The sequence below is a fragment of the Tursiops truncatus genome, chromosome 10 (assembly GCF_011762595.2).
Source record: "Tursiops truncatus isolate mTurTru1 chromosome 10, mTurTru1.mat.Y, whole genome shotgun sequence".
NCBI lineage: Eukaryota > Metazoa > Chordata > Mammalia > Artiodactyla > Delphinidae > Tursiops > Tursiops truncatus.
The window spans coordinates 13,756,655-13,778,224 of record NC_047043.1 but is presented as its reverse complement, the minus strand read 5'-3'; the positions used below and the strand labels follow the sequence as shown (position 1 = coordinate 13,778,224).

General features: G+C 40.1%; 1 protein-coding gene and 1 long non-coding RNA gene across 3 annotated transcripts in view; one reads left to right on the top strand and one right to left on the bottom strand.

The window, feature by feature from the left end:
- KIF13A (kinesin family member 13A) overlaps nucleotides 1-21,570 on the top strand; it is a 215,783-nt gene that overhangs the window by 100,938 nt on the left and 93,275 nt on the right. Inside the window, 1 exon segment of the mRNA XM_073810392.1 lies at nucleotides 16,113-16,173. Coding sequence (XP_073666493.1) covers nucleotides 16,113-16,173 — 61 coding nt within the window.
- LOC109551521 (uncharacterized) overlaps nucleotides 1-21,570 on the bottom strand; it is a 45,716-nt gene that overhangs the window by 21,829 nt on the left and 2,317 nt on the right. For both annotated transcript variants that reach the window (XR_002178299.3, XR_012334353.1), the window contains exons 2-3: nucleotides 20,356-20,556; nucleotides 2,747-2,962 (exon numbers count right to left, since the gene is read on the bottom strand). This is a non-coding gene — a long non-coding RNA (uncharacterized lncRNA). The remainder of the gene's footprint in view (nucleotides 1-2,746; nucleotides 2,963-20,355; nucleotides 20,557-21,570) is intronic.

Genomic DNA, 21,570 nt, shown 5'->3' with positions numbered 1-21,570 from the left:
GCAGTGAACCCTGTCACCCTTTACAGTTTGATCTGACTGTACAATAAATGTTTGCAACCCCTGGACCACCTCAGGTGCTTCTGTGACCTGGGGCCTTGGAGTCAGCACAGCCTCCTCTACATGCTGGACCACCAGGCCTGGTCCAGCAGAGGGTGGTAGGCAGCTGAGGTGAGGCCTTGGTCTGGAAGTTCTGAACCAGACCCAGAGATTGCTCGTAGTAGGTGATATCAGGGTGACTCAAATTCGATCTGGGTTTAATTTTTTTTCCTTCTTAATGAGCAACATTAATCATTTATTGGAAACAATCTAGGATCATACAGTATATGCTTAGACATCTGCATCTGATTTTTTGGTTTGTTTTTGTCGAAGAAGAAATAGTCTGTGTGTGAAAACATCCCAATTACCTTTTGCATAAGCTGTTGGAAGTTATTTGGGTGGCTAGTTTTTCTGAGGAGAAGTAACCAGGGCATGAAAGAACCATGAAAGTAATGCCACAGATTGTGTGTTTGTGACACCACCACCCTTGCCCCTCAGCAACCAGTGAAGCAGATTTTAAAGCTGAATGATGAAGGATTAAACGTGGAAGGAATGGAGTATTTGAAAGAGTTGGAATTGAGTTAGTGCTAAATGGAAGCTCTATGCTCTGTCGAAATATTGGTATGGGATTTGGGAGAACTAGTTCCTATTTTCAAGTTTTTGAAACTCTGGATGGTTTTCAGAGCACTTTTTCGGGGGTGGCTTTGTGCAGGGGACTGTTTATATTCATAACTTTCAATCCATTCAATGGATGATCAAGCCTCGTTATTTCTTCCTTTAGCAGCTCTCATGTTTATATATTTCTTCCTGCAGTAGCTGGGGGTCTTTCAGCTGAAAGTGACAGGAACTCAAACTAAATGAGCCGTAAGATAAATGTGTTAGAAGGACTCTCGGAAGCATCAAAGAACTCAAGGGCAGGAAGTGGCTGGCGTTCAAATACAAGTACTTCTTCCTGTCTCCCCATCTCCTTCTCTGTCCCCATGTGTGTCCCTTTCGTTTCTTTCTCTCTCACTGCAGACCAGCTCTGTCTGCTTTTCTGGTCCACATGGTTAGAAACATGGCCTCGACATGTCCCAGATTTTACAGCATTAAGATTTTATAGTCATTAAAGAAAGACTGGTTTGACTTTCTTAGTCGCAAATCCAGAAATCCCATCAGGCACCCACTTGAGACCAGTTAACTGTGGTTAAGGGATCGTGGGACTGTGAGTGGTCCAGCCTGAGCCCCTACGTGTGTCTTCCCTGCCTTCCCCTCCCCCACCCCAAGAAATCATATATATAACGTGTGAATTTATATGCCATATAAAAATATAGCAACGACCCATGGGAACCAAATGGCTGGAGTGCAGGTTAGTATAATTCTCCAAAGAAAAGGTGCTGTTTCTAGAATAAATGAGGAGTGGGGTTCTGGACTAAAGAAAAGAGTGCCTATATTCACTACAGCTCCTCTCTGCCCCCACTGAGCCTGGGTATTAGAAGCTTTCACCTTCATCACAATGATTTGCTTACTGGACTCTTTTTCTCCTGTTTTACACCAGTTCAGTCCATCTTCCATGTCGCTGCCACTGTGATCATTGCAAAGTGAGAATGTGATCCTGTCAGTTGCCAACAAGCTAAAGTCCAGCCTTCTTAATAATAAAGCACATAAGTCGTACATGCACTGACCTCAGCCTGTGCCCCCGTTTTTCTCTCTTTCTTCCCCTCCCAACTGCTCTTTGCACACTACTCCCATCACGCCCAGCTCCTTACCTCTGTTGCTTGGCTAGCTCCGCTTTTACCTGGACTGCTTTTCCTACTTGTCTTCTCAGTAATTGTCTTTCAGAATTCAGCTCAGGCTTTGCCTTCTCTGGAAACCTTTCCTGATCCTCGCCCCCCCCCCCCCGCCCCCGCAGTGTAATTATTCCATCTTTGTATTCCTGCCAAACCCTGTACAGTCAACTGTCTGTGTCCACGGGTCCCACAGCCAACTGCAGACTGAAATTTTCAGGGCCAAAAAAAAAATTCCAAGGAGTTCCAAAAAGCAAAACTTGAATTTGTCACACTCCAACTGTTTACGTAGCATTTATATTGCATTAGGTTTTGTAAGTAATCCAGAGATGATTTACAGTATATGGGAAGATGTGTATGGCTTGTATGCAAACACTACAACATTTTATGTAAGGGACTTGAGCATCCTTGGATTTTGGTATCCATGGCCGTCCTAGAACCAATCGCCCAGGGGTATCGAGGGAGAACTATTCTGCGTATTGTACTCTTTCCTTTTCCTGGTTACTTTCCTCTAAAAGAATCTGAGAGCCTGATAACTAGTTGACTCTTATTTCTGTCCCAATTAGCTCATAATACATACTCAGTAAATGCCTATTAAATGCACGCAAAGGTAAATTAATTCTTTGAAGACACACTGCTTCATGAGCTCTTAGAAATTTGAGCTGCCATATAGAATAGTACTTGCCATGACATAGTTGTTTCCTACAGCTGTGAGGTCCCTGGGATCAGGACCCATGCCTCATTGCTGGTAGATGTGCAACAGATGCTGTCAGTTTGCTTTGAGTCTTTAAGATGCTTGACATCTTTACAGTTGGGCAATATGGACATTATTTGGTGTGCATATATAGGCAATTGTAAAGGAAATGATTGATCACCTTGCAAAAGGATAGCAGTTACTTGACAGCTTTTTAAATGTGAAGTTGGTGTCCATCAATAGAACTCACCAGTAATAAGAATGATCATTCTGGCTGGTGTCCCTTCTTTGATGCCCAGGAGCAGATATGCTCAAATACAGGCTGGAGTTAGCGCTGGCAGAGATGCTTTTGCAAATAGCAGTGATGAAGACAGTTCTGATCACAGAGGCTCTCCTTTCAATTTCAGTCCCGCTTCTCCAAGTTGAATGAAGCGTAACTCTTCTTTTTTTGTGACGCTTCACATCTCTGATATTAGGAGAAAGAGATGAAAAAGCAAAAAATGTTGAAACTTGGCGTTAAAGGGAAAATTTTGACGTGACATGAAATGTAGGACTTTAATTCCTTTTGGTCTGGTTCAGTTCTCATAATACAGTGTGGGGACACATGACCACATTTGGCATATGTCTTTCATGTTAATTGTACTCTTTCAAATGGACAAAATTGAAAAGTAACCACCAACAGGACATTGGCTCGCCGATATTTATAAAACCAGAGAAATAGTGTTTGTAGAGGGATCTCAGGCGCAGTTTCCAAAATCAGTAGTGGCCTGAACAGGCAGTTAAGTTGCAGCTGAGTCTGCAGATGTGAACAGTGGATGAATTGTATCCAGAGAAGAGGATGACAGGATAGCATGAGTGCAGAGAGACACACTCCTTCGTGCAAAGCAAAGCCAGCCCACATAGAGTGGACTTTTCTCCCCCACGGGAAGCCCTTTTGATTCTGGATTTGGGGGCTAGGAAGTACACAGTGTGTTTTGTTTTGATCCTTTTGACACAGAACTCAATGAACTATAGCAACTCTCTTGTCATGGCCATATGAACCTTTTCGCCTTTTCATTTTTCTTTCTTCATTTGATTCAGCAAATACTGAGCACGTATCTACAGTGTCTATGCCTGTCATGATTAAAGAAATGAATTAGCACAGGCCCTGGCTCGGGAAACCTCCCAGCTTGAGCAGACTGTAACACACTTAGGATGGTGCCTGGTACATAATAAACACTCTATAAATGGCAGCTGTACTGTTAACTGGGGAGAGGACCCCCTCAGTAGATACCATCAAAACTGATAACAGTAGCTGCCGCATACTGAGTTTTACTGTGCACCAAGCATCGTATCAGTAGACACTTTGCTAAAATGCCCACAGTTCTAATTTAATATAAAATATGTGATTACATATGTAGAGTGTGTATTCGAGAGGAGAAGCTATCGACTGAGGCAGCACAGAGGAGGGAAGTCAGGGAAGCATTGGAGGAGGTGACATTTAGGCAGGTCTTGAAGAATGGCCAATGAGGTGAAGAGAAGCAGGGACTGCAGGAAGGGGAGACTTTCTTAGACTTCTACATTTTCTTTTCTTTTTTCCCCCGGACTTCCCACCAGAGGATTTCTTGGTCATTTGTGGAAGCTCTCAGAGCTGAAGAGATGGTTGACTCTTGACATAATATGTAGGTGAATAGGGGAGTTTGCTCCTGTCTTTTGGGAAAGGGGTGGGAATCCAGTAAACACACAAATATTGTCTGTGCGGTGACACCTGTCTTGTCACTTGAACAGTTGAGTGGAAACGGGCTTTGGCCAAGGACTGTTGTGTTATCTGCTACCCTGCAGCACTGTGGGAGGATTCACACTCACTGTGTGGGCTATTTTAAGCAGCCATCGTGTGGGATAACACAGATTTACAAGGTTGTTTCAGTGAACGGTCATTCACCATGACCTTGCTTTAAAAAGTAAATTCTCAAGAGTATTTTTGTTTGGTGGAATTATGGGCAATAAAATCATTAGGAAAACCAAGGTCTTGACCTCTCAGAATTAATTATATAGAGCAAAGGGAGTCTCTCTATCTCTTTCTCATGCACATACACACACAATCTGGTCAGATAGATATGAAATTCAGAGTAAGAAGTAGTGTCCTTAAGAAACGTTTCATAAGGGAATGACATGTGAGATGATGCTGAAATAGTTTAATAAGGAGAAATTTGAAAGGGAGTAGTCTCTGACTCACTTGGCAAAATCTCTGATGTGTATGTTTGTAGATATTTCTTTGCCTAAAATTAAATTATCTTGAGAAAAGTATTGGGTTAATGACTTTCTGCCTGGAGAGGAGTTGAAGGGTATGAAAATGATTTTGGAAAAAAATGTGCTTTTTAATTTTCAAGAATAATTCTTTTATGTTTTCTCTTTGTGACTAGACCAAAAGTGACTAGAGGACAAAAATGCATGCCTAATGCATATTTGAGTTCCCTGTAGTACCTAAAACTGAGAGGGGGTGGCAACTACGTATTGGTTGAATGCTTTCTGGATGAAATGTTTTATAACTGGAGAACATGTTAGTGAAAGTGTGCAAGTAGAAAGGACGAATGAAAGGATACAGAGGTAAGGCAATTGAAAGTACCTTTACATTTGGTTTTTATGGATCAGGAAAATGATTACAGATCACATTTCTTAGAACACCAATGCCCTCTTATTTATTCTTCAAGGAATATAGAATGTGCTTTCTTTCTTTCCTTTTTAAAAATGGCAAGGTGAATTTTGCTGAAATGCCAATGAGATGGGACTTTTTGATAAGAGTGGACTTTCTCTGTGCTGCATCCTGCTCCTAAGTCCTGAGGCTCGTTTGCCTCAGAGTGTATATCACCCAGCACATTTGCCTTATTAAAAACAGCTTGTGATAACTTTACAGGATGTTCAGCAGTTCAGAGATGCAAAGCTAACATTTTTAAGAGCGTGTGGAAGGTGGGACAGATATGTACAGCAAGCTGCAAGGAATTAAATGCTGGTCTGAATTTTACAAGTTGGAAACCGAGAGAAAGGAATGGGATTCTGAGAAGGTGGAGTCACATTTTATTGAAAACAGTGAAGACAATGACTTTCAGATTTTAAAAACAACTGGGGAGCATCTGTACCTTTGGCTCTTTTTCTAGTTGAAGGATGTTAGAAGCTGTGGGTCTCTTTACAAAAAAAGTTCTCACGATGTTGATTGGCATTGATGAAATATGAAAAATACTTGGTTTCCAAATTTGATTTATTTTTTTGCTCAGTTGTATGCATTAAGAAGTCCCCCGCCCCCACCCTTGCCCTTTGCAGGTCTGTGGGACTAAGCGTTGTGGCGGCACACTCATGGCAAGCATCGGAGAAGCAGGAGACAGGGAGGATAGGCTCAGGACCCAAGTCCCTCAGGTTCCCCTCAGTTGTTGGAAGTAGCATCCAAACTGAGTGTCAAAAGCCACTCCATTCCTCTGCTGTGGTGAGCCACCTCCACCCTCCATCATTACAGATTTCTCTAGACACCTCAGTGTCCCAGATTGTCTCCTATAGAGATGGGCATAAAGATCCTCCGCTGACTTAGAATTGTACTAGCTTAGCAAAACATGGATGTCTATTGAAGAAACTTAAAACGTAGAGGAAAGGGTCACCTTTGTGACCAGAGCCAACATTGCAGCTTGAACATCACTGAGCTAGAAGCCTGGGAGAGAGAAACAGGGTTAATCTTGATTAATGGTGGAACAAATTTTGGGCCTGTTGAGATTGAGAAGAGTGATTCCTTTGAGATCCTGATGGGTGAGATCAAAGCCACCTGTCTGCCAGAAAGGACACTGGACACTGGATCAAGAGAGACAGGAGACCTCTCTATTCATGTCTGACCCTACAGTAACAGCCAGGAGATCTCCCTGGGTCGGGGGTCAGGCCTGTGCCTCTGAGGTGGGAGAGCTGAGTTCAAGACATTGGTCCACCAGAGACCTCCCGGCTCCACGTAGTATCAAACAGTGAAATCTTTCCCAGAGATCCCCATCTCAACACTAAGACCCAGCTCCACTCAACGACCAGCAAGCTACCGTGCTGGACACCCTGTGCCAAACAACTAGCAAGACAGGAACAGAACCCCACCCATTAGCACAGAGGCTGCTTAAAATCATAATAAGGTCACAGACACCCCAAAACACACCATCGGATGCGGTCCTGCCCACCAGAAAGATCCAGCTTCATCCACCAGAACACAGGCACCAGTCCCCTCCACCAGGAAGCCCACACAACCCACTGAACCAACCTTACCCACTGGGGGCAGACACCAAAAACAGCGGGAACTACAAACCTGCAGCCTGTGAAAAGGAGACCCCAAACACAGTAAGTTAAGCAAAATGAGAAGACAGAGAAACACACAGCAGATGAAGGAGCAAGGCAAAAACCCATCAGACCTAACGAATGAAGAGGAAATAGGCAGTCTACCTGAAAAAGAATTCAGAATATTATAGTAACAATGATCCAAAATCTTGGAGATAGAATGGAGAAAATACAAGAAATGTTTAACAAGGACCTAGAAGAGCTAAAGAGCAAACAGACAGTGATGAACAACACAATAAATGAAATTTAAAATTCTCTAGAAGGGATCAATAGCAGAATAACTGAGACAGAAGAACGGATAAGTGACCTGGAAGATAAAATATTGGAAATAACTACTGCAGAGCAGAATAAAGAAAAAAGAATGAAAAGAATTGAGGACAGTCTGAGAGACCTCTGGGACAACATTAAACGGACCAACATTCGAATTATATGGGTCCCAAAAGAAGAAGAGAAAAAGAAAGGGACTGAGAAAATATTTGAAGAGATTATAGTTGAAAACTTCCCTAATATGGGAAAGGAAATAGTTAATCAAGTCCAGGAATCACAGAGAGTCCCATTCAGGATAAATCCAAGGAGAAACACACCAAGACACATATTAATCAAACTATCAAAAATTAAATACAAAGAAAAAATATTAAAAGCAGCAAGAGAAAAACAACAAATAGCATACAGGGAAATCCCCATAAGGTTAACAGCTGATCTTTCAGCAGAAGCTCTGCAAGCCAGAAGGGAGTGGCAGGACATATTTAAAGTGATGAAAGGGAAAAACCTACAACCAAGATTACTCTACCCAGCAAGGATCTCATTCAGATTCGATGGAGAACTTAAAACCTTTGCATACAAGCAAAAGCTAAGAGAATTCAGTACCACCAAACCAGCTTTACAATAAATGCTAAAGAAACTTCTCTAGGCAGAAAACACAAGAGAAGAAAAAGGCGTACAATAACAAACCCAAAACAATTAAGAAAATGGTAATAGGAACACACATATTGATAATTACCTTAAATGTAAATGGATTAAATGCTCCCACCAAAAGACATAGACTGGCTGAATGGATACAAAAACAAGACCCATATATATGCTGTCTACTAGAGACCCACTTCAGACCGACGGACACATACAGACTGAAAGTAAGGGGATGGAAAAAGATATTCCATGCAAATGGAAATCAAAAGAAAGCTGGAGTAGCAATTCTCATAGCAGACAAAATAGACTTTAAAATAAAGACTACAAGAGACAAAGAAGGACTCTACATGATGGTCAAGGGATCCATCCAAGAAGAAGATAATAACAATTGTAAATATTTATGCACCCAACATAGCACCTCAATACTTAACGCAAATGCTAACAGCCATAAAAGGGCAAATCGACAGTAACACAATCATAGTGGGGGACTTTAACACCCCACTTTCACCAATGGACAAATCATCCACAATAAAAATCAATAAGGAAACACAAGCTTTAAATGATACATTAAACAAGATGGACTTAATTGATATTTATAGGACATTCCATCCAAAAACAACAGAATACATATTCTTCTCAAGTGCTCATGGAACATTCTCCAGGATAGATCGTATCTTGGGTCACAAGTCAAGCCTTGGTAAATTTAAGAAAACTGAAATTGTATCAAGTATCTTTTCCAACCACAATGCTATGAGACTAGATATCAATTACAGGAAAAAAACTGTAAAAAATACAAACACATGGAGGCTAAACAATACACTACTTACTAACCAAGAGATCACTGAAGAAATCAAAGAGGAAATCAAAATATATCTAGAAACAAATGACAAGGAAAACACGGTGACCCAAAACCTATGGGATGCAGCAAAAGCACTTCTAAGAGGGAAGTTTATAGCAATACAATCCTACCTCAAGAAACAAGAAAAAGCTCAAATAAACAACCTAACCATACACCTAAAGGAATTAGAGAAAGAAGAACAAAAAACCCCCAAAGTTAGCAGAAGGAAAGAAATCATAAAGATAAGATCAGAAATAAATGAAAAAGAAATGAAGGAAATGATAGCAAAGATCAATAAAGCTAAAAGCTGGTTCTTTGAGTAAATAACCAACATTGATAAACCATTAGCCAGATTTATCAAGAAAAAAAGAGGGAAGACTCAAATCAATAGAATTAGAAATGAAAAAGGAGAAGTAACAACTGACACTGCAGAAATACAAAGGATCATGAGAGATTACTACAAGCAACTCTGTGCCAATAAAATGGACAACCTGGAAGAAATGGACAAATTCTTAGAAAAGCACAACCTTCCGAGACTGAACCAGGAAGAAATAGAAAATATGAAGAGACCAATCAAAAGCACTGAAATTGAAACTGTGATTAAAAATCTTCCAACAAACAAAAGCCCAGGACCAGATGGCTTCACAGGCATATTCTATCAAAAATTTAGAGAAGAGCTAACACCTATCCTTCTCAAACTCTTCCAAAGTATAGCAGAGGGAGGAACACTCCCCAACTCATTATACAAGACCAGCATCGCCCTGACACCAAAACCAGACAAAGATGTCACAAAGAAAGAAAACTACAGGCCAATATCACTGATGAACATAGATGCAAAAATCCTCAACAAAGGGCTAGCAAACAGAATCCAACAGCATGTTAAAAGGATCATACACTATGATCAAGTGGGGTTTATCCCAGGAATGCAAGGATTCTTCAATATATGCAAATCAATCAATGTGATACACCATATTACCAGATTGAAGGATAAAAACCACATGGTTATCTCAATGGATGCAGAAAAAGCTTTCAACAAAATTCAACACCCATTTATGATAAAAACCCTCCAGAAAGTAGGCATAGAGGGAACCTACCTCAACATAATAAAGGCCATATATGACAAACCCACAGCCAACATCATTCTCAATGGTGAAAACCTGAAACCATTTCCATTAAGATCAGGAGCTAGACAAGGTTGCCCACTCTCACCACTATTATTCAACATAGTTTTGGAGGTTTTAGCCACAGCAATCAGAGAAGGAAAAGAAATAAAAGGAATCCAAGTCAGAAAAGAAGCAGTAAAGCTGTCACTGTTTGCAGATGACATAATGCTATATGTAGAGAATCCTAAAGGCTCTACCGGGAAACTACTATAGCTAATCAATGAATTTGGTAAAGTAGCAGGATACAAAATTAATGCACAGAAATCTCCTGCATTCCTGTACACTAATGATGAAACATCTGAAAGAGAAATTAAGGAAACACTGCTATTTACCACTTCAACAAAAAGAATAAAATGCCTAGGAATAAACCTACCTAAGGAGACAAAAGACTTGTATGCAGAAAACTATAAGACACTAATGAAAGCAATTAAAGATGATACAAACAGATGGAGAGATATACCATGTTCTTGGATTGGAAGAATCAACATTATGAAAATGACTATACTACCTAAAGCAATATACAGATTCAATGCAATCCCTATCAAACTATGAATGGCATTTTTCACAGAACTAGAACAAAAAATTTCACAATTTGTTTGGAGCCACAAAAGACCCCGAATAGCCAAAGCAATCTTGAGAAAGAAGAACGGAGCTGAAGGATTCAGGCTCCCTGACTTCAGACTATACTACAAAGCTACAATAATCAAGACAGTCTGGTACTGGGACAAAAACAGAAATATAGATCAGTGGAACAGGATAGAAAGCATAGAGATAAACCCACGGTCATATGGTCACCTTATTTTTGGTATAGGAGGCAAGAATATACAATGGAGAAAAGACAGCCTCTTCAATAAGTGGTGCTGGGAAAACTGGATAGCTATGTGTAAAAGAATGAAATTAGAACACTCCGTAACACCATACACAAAAATAAGCTCAAAATGGATTAAAGACCTAAATGTAAGGCCAGACACTATAAAACTCTTAGAGGAAAACATAGGCAGAACATTCTGTGACATAAATCACAGGAAGATCCTTTCTGACACACCTCCTAGAGAAATGGAAATAAAAACAAATATCAACAAATGAGACCTAATGAAACTTAAAAGCTTTTGCACAACAAAGGAAAACATAAGTCGAAAAGACAACCCTCAGAATGGGAGAAAATATTTGCAAATGAAGCAACTGACAAAGGATTAATGTCCAAAATTTAGAAGCAGCTCATGTAGCTCAATATCAAAAAAACAAACAACTCAATCCAAAAATGGGCAGCACACCTAAATAGACATTTGTCCCGAGAAGACATACAGATTGCCAACAAACACACATGAAAGAATGCTCAACATCGCTAATCATTAGAGAAGTGCAAATCAAAACTACAGTCTCACCTCACACCAGTCAGAATGTCCATCATCAAAGAATCTACGAACAATAAATATTGGAGAGGGTGTGGAGAAAAGGGAACCCTCTTGCACTCTTGGTGGGAATGTAAATTGATACAGCCACTATGGAGAACAGTATGGAGGTCCCTTATTAAAAATAGAAGTGCCATACGACCCAGTAATCCCACTCCTGGGCATATACCCTGAGAAAACCATAATTCAAGAAGAGTCATGTACCACAATGTTCATTGCAGCTCTATTTACAATAGCCAGGACATGGAAGCAACCTAAGTGTCCATCCACAGATAAATGGATAAAGAAGATGTGGCACATATATACAATGGAATATTACTCAGCCATAGAAAGAAACGAAATTGAGTTCTTTGTAGTGAGGTGGATGGACCTACAGTCTGTCCTACAGGGTGAAGTAAGTCAGAAAGAGAAAAACAAATACCGTATCCTAACACATATAATTGGAATCTAAAAAAAAAAATGGTTCTGATGAACCTAGGGGCAGGACAGGAATAAAGGTGCAGACGTAGAGAATGGATTTGAGGACACGGGGAGGGGCAAGTGTAAGCTGGGACGAAGTGAGAGAGTGGCATGGACTTATATATACTACCAAATGTAAAATAGATAGCTAGTGGGAAGCAGTCGCATAGCACAGGGAGATCAGCTCAGTGCTTTGTGACCCCCAGAGGGGTGGGATAGGGAGGGGGGGAGAGTGATGCAAGAGGATATGTATAGCTGATTCACTTTGTTATACAGCAGAAACTAACACACCATTGTAAAGCAGTGATACTCCAATAAAGATGTGTAAAAAAAAAAAAAAGAAGTCCCCCGTCTGCCATAGTCTAATTAAGATACTAGTGACTTCGTAATGAATAGGTGAAATAAACATTTAGGAATTCTAATGAAATTAGTTAGAAGTCTTGAGTAAATATATTTCTCTAGTATAATGTGCTGGCTTTGAAGAAAATTATTTTATTTGAAGTGTTTAGTTTCTAAAGAATAACTCAAGAAAATGGTTTTGTTATCTCTTTTGAAATGTCAATGATTTTGTATTAGAAAATAAGAAAATCATGTCCTCTTTTGTTACAAATCTTTGTGATTAAATTATAATTAAATTTTTAGCCATGAAAAGAAAGATAATAGTTTGTGAATACTAGTTTATAGTACTAAGAAGATTGCAAGGGAAATGATTGGGCTACCTAAGACAAAGAAATTATTTTAAACATCTTTAACACTGTTTTCATAACAGTCATACCAAATAATTATTCTAGCAACAGATAATTGTTCTAATTCTGTGCAAACTACAAATTATACTTGATGTGGCCATTCTTGTTTATCCACATGAACCCTGGAATGATGGTGCTGAAGAGGACTCATCTAGTGACCAAAACTGTATTTGACCCTTGAAGGAATCAAGTTCCCCGAAAATGTGCATCTGAAAGTAATGCAACACTAAAAATCTATCTTGCAGTTTGAACTTCGTTTTCATAACAGTTTATCATGTTCATTCCGTATTCTTATCTGCATTCCAACTTCTTCTCCTGGTATTATGTTTATTTATTGAAAAAATGTTACATACAGTGGCTGCTCTATATGAGGTACTGACCCAGGCACTAGCATGAGACAAAGCTCCTGCCCCCAGCGGGTTCACCTTTGAGTGGAGGTGAGACCCACACCAGTTGAACTAAGCCATAAAACAGGAGCACATGTGAACTAGTGCCACGGGAGCTATAGAATGCTGTGGAATTTCATAGGAGGAGGGGGATCACTGGTAACCTGCATTAAATAAAAAAATGATAACAAGAATCTTTTCAGTTGCTTTGAGTTTTTAGGGAAATCCTTCAGATATCTGGTCTTCAACTTTCTTACTGATAAATGTTGAGTAAAAGCATAACCTGTACTCCATGACTGGTTTGAGGGAGATGACCATTCTGAAATGCTTGTGATCAAAGGTTTTGAAATTAGAGACATAATTCAGTTCAGGGAGAGGCCAGTTTTTGGCAAGAAAAGAACAATTATGTCTGCCAGTACTATCAGGGCCCTTTCTCCTCTGCAGAGTTTTAACATTTGTCTGAATTTGGGAGGGTGAATGCCTAAAATGAAAAATTGTTATCTTCCTTTTTACGAGCAAAAACAACTTTAGACTATTAACCGTCTGTTAGAAATGAAAGTTGGCACAGAATTTGGAATGATTATTACTAAGGGTAGACCCCCCAGTTTTGGGGTGGATTTCATTTTATTTCAAGTAACATTACTGTGAATGTAAACCTCTAGCTTTCTAAGCTTGTATGCAAAATAGCAAGCGGTTAAATACAGGTTTTAGGTAGGTAGGAAAAATTAACATACAGGAAATAAATTATTATTTCACTGTATGTAGCAACTACTAAGAGGAATTCATTGAGACTTTAGAGGGAAACAATGAACATACCTTGAAATTGGAAAGTAGCCTCTGTTGGCCATTTAAAGTAAGGAAAGTTGATTTAGGTCAGAAGGAAAGGAAAATGTCCTGGGGTTGAAAGTTAAGTGTTATAAGATGCCATTAAAGGGAGGTTGTAGAATCTCCTTTTCTGGAAATGTTTAAAAACACGACAGATCTTCATCTCTCAGAAGTGTTGAAGTTCAGTCCTGCCTTGAGGCAGGAAGATTAACTGGATTACGCCTGTGTGGTCTCTCAAGTCTTTGGAAGAGCCCTTGAATGCAGTAAATATTTCACACTCTGTTGGCTGAAACTATTGTTTCATAGCTGTTCGTTTTAACCTTGGTTGTCATAAGACCAGAGTGAATGTTTGTGTAAATAACAAAACTGAATTTGGATTTGACGTTGAGGATGTAAGTTGTGTGTGTACCTGAATCAGTTTTAAAAGCATCAAAGTACATGTAGTGCTGAAACTATTCAGAGCATAATTTAGTCTTTTGATGATGTGGAAAGTCCCTTCTTTCTTGCAAGTTCTCAATGACAGTAATCATTTAATAAATAATTACAAAGCAACTACTATGGACATTGCAGGATACAAATATGAATTAGGTATGGTTCCTGCTTTTAAGGATCTTTGTCTACCAGGGGAGATAAAACATATGCACACATCATATACATGATAAGTGAAAAATAAAATAATCGGGATAGGAGTCACACCAAAAAAGGATTAAACAGTGTTGTGAGAGTTCAGAGAAGAGAAAGCAAATTCCTTTGGGTTTAACCAAGGAATACTTCCTGGAAGAAAAATACATTGAACTGGGCCTTAAGGAGTATGAAGCATTCTGAAGGGTGGAAATAAAGAACATGACAGAGGTGGAATTGTCCTTAGCAACTCCAAGGTACGGAAAGTTCAGCTGAAGCTTAAGGAAGTTGGGGGACAGGGACATAGGCTGGAAGGGTCTCATATGGCCAGTCTCGAGTGCCACGTCAAAGTGCTTGGGTTCTGATTGCTCAGTGCTTACGATCCCTTGGCAATGATTAAGCATTAAAGGGTCTCTGTCCCTTTAGGATTGTAATTTACCATTAGAGTTGCAAGCGGGGGAAGGCTGTAACAAGGAGCCTGTGAAAGTCACTTCTGAGTCACCTGAGCCAGTTTGCTTGAGGAGTATGCTGAGAAACACTAGTTTCAAGGCATGTTAATAGGTGTTACTCTCCTCACCAAAAGTAATTGAGAAATAAAAAAGTTACACAGGGCTTCCCTGGTGGCGCAGTGGTTGAGAGTCCGCCTGCTGATGCAGAGGACACAGGTTCGTGCCCCAGTCTGGGAAGATCCCACATGCTGCGGAGCGGCTGGGCCCGTGAGCTGTGGCCGCTGAGCCTGTGCGTCCGGAGCCAGTGCTCCGCAACGGGAGAGGCCACAACAGTGAGAGGCCCGCGTACCGCAAAAAAAAAAAAAAAAAGTTACACAACTAAATGGGTTTAATTGCTAGAGGACTTTTCAGAGACTTTAATATTGAGAATCGCATAGAAAATCTTAAGCAGGGTAAAATATGTACCATTTCTGGATGATGTAATCTCTATTTCATGGACTGTCTCATGAAACTGCTGTTCCTTGGTGTGCACTTTGGGGAACGTTGCCCGACGCATTTGCTAATGATGGCTGGAACAGGAGTGGTGGTCATATGCATGGAAAACATTAGATGTGTGTCCTTATGGAGGCAGCATCAGCCATTCCTAGTACATAGCAGGCATTCAGTAACTACTGCAGAAAACTAAAGCATGCGAGAGTGAATTATTGATTTTTTTAAAAAAACTTATTCAATTTTTTTTTTTTTTTGTGGTACGCAGGCCTCTCACTGTTGTGGCCTCTCCTGCTGCGGAGCACAGGCTCCGGACGCGCAGGCTCAGTGGCCATGGCTCACGGGCCCAGCTGCTCCACGGCATGTGGGATCTTCCTGAACCAGGGCACGAACCCGTGTTCCCTGCATTGGCAGGCGGATTCTCAACCACTGCGCCACCAGGGAAGCCCCCGAATTATTGATTTATTAACAATACTTGGCCCAAGACTGGGAGTCCAAGATTTCCGGGAACGTGGGGAGTTTTGACAAAGTTTTGGCTATGCTAGAAATGGTAGCATCATGGAAAGTTAGAAGGAACTGGTTTAAATGAAAGTTGATCACTTTAGTGTTTCTTGTGAAGCCACGGAAGGTCTGGCTGGAGAGTTTCAGCAGACGCTGGAACCATAGACTTGGGAGAGAAGCCATTATTCTTTCTCACTAAATGTATCATTTAAAAAATTTTGGCTAAGATATCTCCTTGTTTGAATTATGGATAAGTAGCAATTTCTATATGCGACTTAGTCTAATACAAGAAAATAACCATCAATTTAGTCTGAAAGAAACTTCAGGGTTAATAAAGCATCAAACCTATGGTGTTTTTTCGCTTTTTTGGTTTTTTTTTAATAAGACAGTATCAGGCACCCTCATCTTCATCAGTGAATTTTTTTTCAGTCTGATTTACTCATGGAAGTTAATTAATTTTTAAGTTTAATGTTTTGTTCTTTCATTCAGGTATTTGCGTTTGATTATTGCTTTTGGTCCATGGATGAATCTAACACTACAAAATATGCTGGTAAGTTGGCTCTCTCTCTGCACTTGACGGTTGGGCCTCTGGCCTCTTCTTCCGTTATGTCTGTTTTCTTTAATTATTCTGGAGCTCTGTTTTTCCCATAAAATTCGCACTCATTCTTTCCAATTCTGGCACGTGGGCTTTGAAGTCAGTAAGGTTTGGTTTTAGGATCTGGTTCAGCCATTTACTTGCTGAGAAGCCTCGGACAGGTTTTTTCCCAAACTCATTAAGCTTCAGGTTCTTTACCTGTAAAGGGGGTATGAAGTGTCCTCAGAGGTGTTCCAAGGATTAGAGATAACGAGGAACCACCTCAGGCCGTCAGTGGAAGCTGTTGTGGTTCTTACACGAAGAGGAGGTTTAATGTGCTGTGCCTTCCCTTGCCTCTAACTTTCAGGGAAGGCACTGCTCCGCTTAAGCAAGCAAAGCGCAGATGCTGTTGGTTTCCAGGGCCCCCTCGCATCCTGAGTGTTCTAAAGTAGTCAGTGGTGATATGAACTAAAACTGTACATTCCTCGGGGAAACATTGCCGCAAGGCCCCACATTTTGGTATTGTTCCTTCCTTGAGGCATTTTATCCCTACTCCATTAGATACAGAAGACTGAATTTTATTTGTGATCACAGGTGAATCTTCACCTTTCCTAGGAGTTAAAATTACTTTAGCTCAAGAGGGAAGCATTTGTTTTAGTGGAGGAAGTCTTCGTTCCTTCCCTTCTGACTGTGACCCCTTTTTCTTAGATATATAGTCTTAATGAGCATTTTCTCCGTATTTCTACTTATAAGAATGTCAGCTGAATGACTTTACCATTTACGAAAGAAATATTGAAAGAAAGAGAAAGGAAGGAAGGAAGGAAGAAAGAAAAACAGTGAGGGGGTGATGGAGAGGATGTAGATCTTAAAAGATTAGAGGGTAAAAGAAGTTACTTGCTTATAGGAAGTTTTGTTTATTGGTAGCCTTTTCCTTGCTGCATAAAGCAAATCCATTGAGAAATTATTTGATGTATACTTTTTTCAAAAGTTAATGGCTGGAGCTAGGAAAATTCCTTCCATTGCTCACATTGGGTAAATTAGCCTTTCTTTCCAAACATCATTCCTGCAACTTCAGCAATGTATTTTATTAATGTGAGTAAACAGTTCTTCATATTGGTTGTGATTAATTTGTCTTTTTGTCCGTCCTTTGGGCGTCTACATAATAAATTCTACAGAGTCTAGGAGAGTCGGCCTTGACTGTTAGCACAGTATAATTTTGTGCTGGGTGTGTGCTTTTGGATTTAAATAAACAAAAGTAAAACACTTCATCCTGTGACAGAACCAGATGAGGACAAATGCTATGGCTATACAAAGTCCAATCTCTCACTCTGTTCAGTTGATACTATTCAGGATATAGTCAGATGTAGCTCCCTGTATTAGAACTCTTACGCAATTGTCAGATACTTCAGAGGACTCCTCATCCCTTATAGATAAAAATCTGTACTCTTTGGATGACATTTAAGATCCTTTATTTTATAACCCCATCTACCTTCCCCACCCTCTGCTCCCTGACTCCCCACCACCCCTTCTATGCTCCAGCCCAGTGTTTCTTTTTATTCAACCTAGGAAGCCAGAAAGGAAGCAATACAGTGTCAAGGAAAGCACACGGACTCTGAACTCCACCCTGGGTTTAAGTCTCAGGAAGCTTGCTTTGGTTCTCTTAGACAATTTAATCTCTCTGAGTTACAATTTCTTTCCTGTAAAATGGGAAACATGGCAGTGATAATACCTATCTTACATGTTGTTATAAGGGTTCAGTAGGTAACTTAATGAGCTGACCAGTGGAAGGTGCCCATAAATGATACTTCGTTTGGCTTTTCTGTAAGTGAGGATGCAGAAGTAGGAGTGAGCATGGTGTATAACACTGGTCTGAGCAAAAGATGCATTTTAGGGGGGAATCAGTGGGAGACCTACTTTTAGGTGTTAAGTGAGGCCAAATAATAAGAAAGTTTAAAAGCTAGACTAAGAAATGTAGATGATATGGTGAAAAATAGGGGAGGGGCTATTGGAGTAATGGGGTTAAAATAATGCTTTAGGAAGATTGTTTTTCTCTTTCTTTTCCGTATCTCTACAATCACATCCTCCATTACTGCCCATAGAGACCATTCTAGCTTTCTGCAATGTATCACTCATACCTCTGAATGTAGGACAAACTTTTTTTTTTTACTAGAGATAATTTTATTAAGTACAGATGATAAAATTAAAATGTGAAACTCAAGATTTCTGTAGCTCTTCATTACAAATAGTATGTGCCGAAGTATTTTAAAAGATAAAAATGATTTTTAAACATTTTGATAGCTTAAACTTTACTAGATTTTAGCTTGCATGATCACATCTAATACCGTGTTTCTGATATTAACCCTGAAATAGGGTTCTCTTGGTCGATGGAGCAGAGTCTGTTTACAAAATGTGAGGAGACAGTTTCTTACTCTTTAGGTATCGCCATTATTGTACAAATTCTGTGACCACCTCAGCAAAAAGTAAAATTCTTGCTTATTATTCTTTCAGGGTTTTTTGCACTCATTGTAAATAATTTGCCTAGTGAATATATTACTAGTAGATTAGTTGATTGGTTTCTATACTAATATGATTTCCTTTCTCTTTTTTTAAATTTAATTTTTATTTTATATTGGAGTATAGTTTGATTTCCCTTCTCTTTAATTAAAAAAAAAAGCAATTCCTTCTTAATTGTGAATAGAAACATTAAGATAGAAGTATTCATTCTCTGATGGGACATAGAAGAAACGGAGAAGGGGAAGCACATAGTTCCTGAAACTGACCTATTTGTCAGACTCCATGAATAATGGCATCATTGATACTGAATCAGAGCTCTTGAGGCAGCTCTCAAAACTTGGGGGGCAGAGAGGAGGAGGGAGAGGGGAGAGAGACAGATGAGTGCATGGATTGAAAGAGCAAAGAGAGGCTCTCAGTTTCATGGGGTGTGTCAAATGTTAAATTCTCAATTATGTTTTACGTTACTCTACTCATTAAAAGCTATAGCAAGCAAGAGCTTCCACTCTCAGACTGATTTAGAAACCCATAATTCTATAGTAGGTATAATGGCACTGCATTGGGTTGGGTGGAGTGATGGAAGCATGTGGGCTTTTTAATTGAACTGCCTGGGTTCCGGTCCTGCCTCCCCCACCTTTCATCTATGTAAGGTCTGGTGAGTTTTGTTTCCTCTTAGGTTAAATAAGGCTGATAATAGTTCTGATCTCATAGGGTTGATTTGAGGACTAAATGACCTGTTCATGTAAAGTACTTAAACCACAGGAAATGCTCACTTAATATTTATCATGGGGCTTCCCTGGTGGCGCAGTGGTTAAGAATCCGCCTGCCAAGGCAGGGGACACGGGTTCAAGCCCTGGTCCGGGAAGATCCCACATGCCGCGGAGCAACTAAGCCCCTCCACCACAACTACTGAGCCTACACTCTAGAGCCCGGGAGCCACGCCCGTGTGCCACAGCTACTGAGCCTGCACTCTAGAGCCTGTGCTCCGCAGCAGGAGAAGCCACTGCAATGAGAAGCCCACGCCCCGCAGCGAAGAGTAGCCCCTGCTCGCCGCAACTAGAGAAAGCCTGCGTGCAGCAACGAAGACCCAATGCAGCCAAAAATAAATAAATAACTAAATTTAAGAAATATTTATCATCATCTTTATCACTGTCACGTTGTAGCAGTAGTAAGGATAGTAGCATCAGTCCTTTGGAGAGAAAATGCATTGTGTGTGCTGGTATTTATGAGACCTGGTTTTGTCACAAACTGCTAAACTTTGGGGATGTCTGTTTCTTCATCTGTGGAAGGAGAATATATAGCCTAGAATGATCTCAGATCTCTTCCAGCTCTCAGATTAAACATGAATCAGACATTTTATGCTGGCCACACAGCTGTTGCAGTGGACTTTTCAGAGTCAGATCAAAGGCTTGTTTGTTAAGCCATTTGAATTGCATTGAATCATGCTTTGAGACATTTCACAATTTAAATATATTATCTCTTATTACCACCTTTTGGTTAGCAAGTCTGCGCATAATTCTGAATCTTTAAGCAAAAACCCTTGTGCCAGGGCTAAGAAAAAGCAGAAGTAACCTGCAAAATTAGGCACCCACAGCATGGGATTTCTACATAAATCCGTTTCCTCTCCCCAAGCCCATATATACATACACATAAACATAAATCAGGGGCTTCCCTGGTGGCGCAGTGGTTGAGAGTCCGCCTGCCGATGTGGGAGACTCGGGTTCGTGTCCCGGTCCGGGAGGATGCCACATGCCGCGGAGCAGCTGGGCCCGTGAGCCATGGCCGCTGAGCCTGCGCATCCGGAGCCTGTGCTCCGCAACGGGAGAGGCCACAGCAGTGAGAGCCCCGCTAAAAAACAAACAAACAAAAAAACCCATAGATCAACATTTAGGATTATAATGTTATTATAGTGAATACTGATAAACTTGAGAGCATCATAACAGATAATAGGCCTTTTTAAATGTTTAAATCACTACTAATTTCATTTAAGGCCTTCTCGATAATAAATCAATACATTTTTTATCACTGTCTAAAATGTGTCATGTTGGTTAAATAACAATGACTTCCAGTAACCTTGGTTTTGCTTTTCTTCCTAGCAGGAGAATATTTTTCATAAACCTGTTTTTCTATAAATCTTCATACCAAAAATAAAAATCAGTCTAGTGGTGGCATATCTGGCTATCTATATGGACAAGAACATTTCCTGACCTGAGAGATTCTAAACTGTTGACTTACAAATTATATGACAGTTCTCACCATATGGTATGTCGCTCAGATTTGCTGAAACCTGTGTTTTCAGGCATTGTAATACCCTGCAATTCAGGAGAAACGTTCTACGTCTGATTCTTGTTCTGCTAACGTTGCTTTGTACTGTGAAGGGACAGCTGAGTGCCTCCTAGCTATGGCTATTGCCGTGGGGAGAATAGCCATGTTTGATTCTGTTCCCATGATGGGAGCGTTTATGGGCTCAGAGGTAGAAATGGTTTCTGTTTCATATTGTTTAACTGTGCATCAAAATTTACATTCTAAAAGTTGACAGTAGCCAAAATAGAACCAGTTTTTTAAGCAGACTTCCAAAATATTTGTTAGAGCATATTGTATTGATTCATTATTTCACTATTCAAGTGTATATGAAGACCTCAGCAAGTGTCTTGTGTAGAATAAATACTCAGTAATTGTTAGCTGTTAAGTTTATCAAAACTGTGGAAGTTTTCCCTGTGGTTATGAGAAGCAGTAGTAGTTGACTATATGAAAAGTTTGTTAGAGATTCACTATAAATGGTGCATGCCATCTTAAAAGACATTTATGAAACACTGACTGCAGAATCCTTCTAGATTTTTCTTTCTCTTTTACAGTCTTACA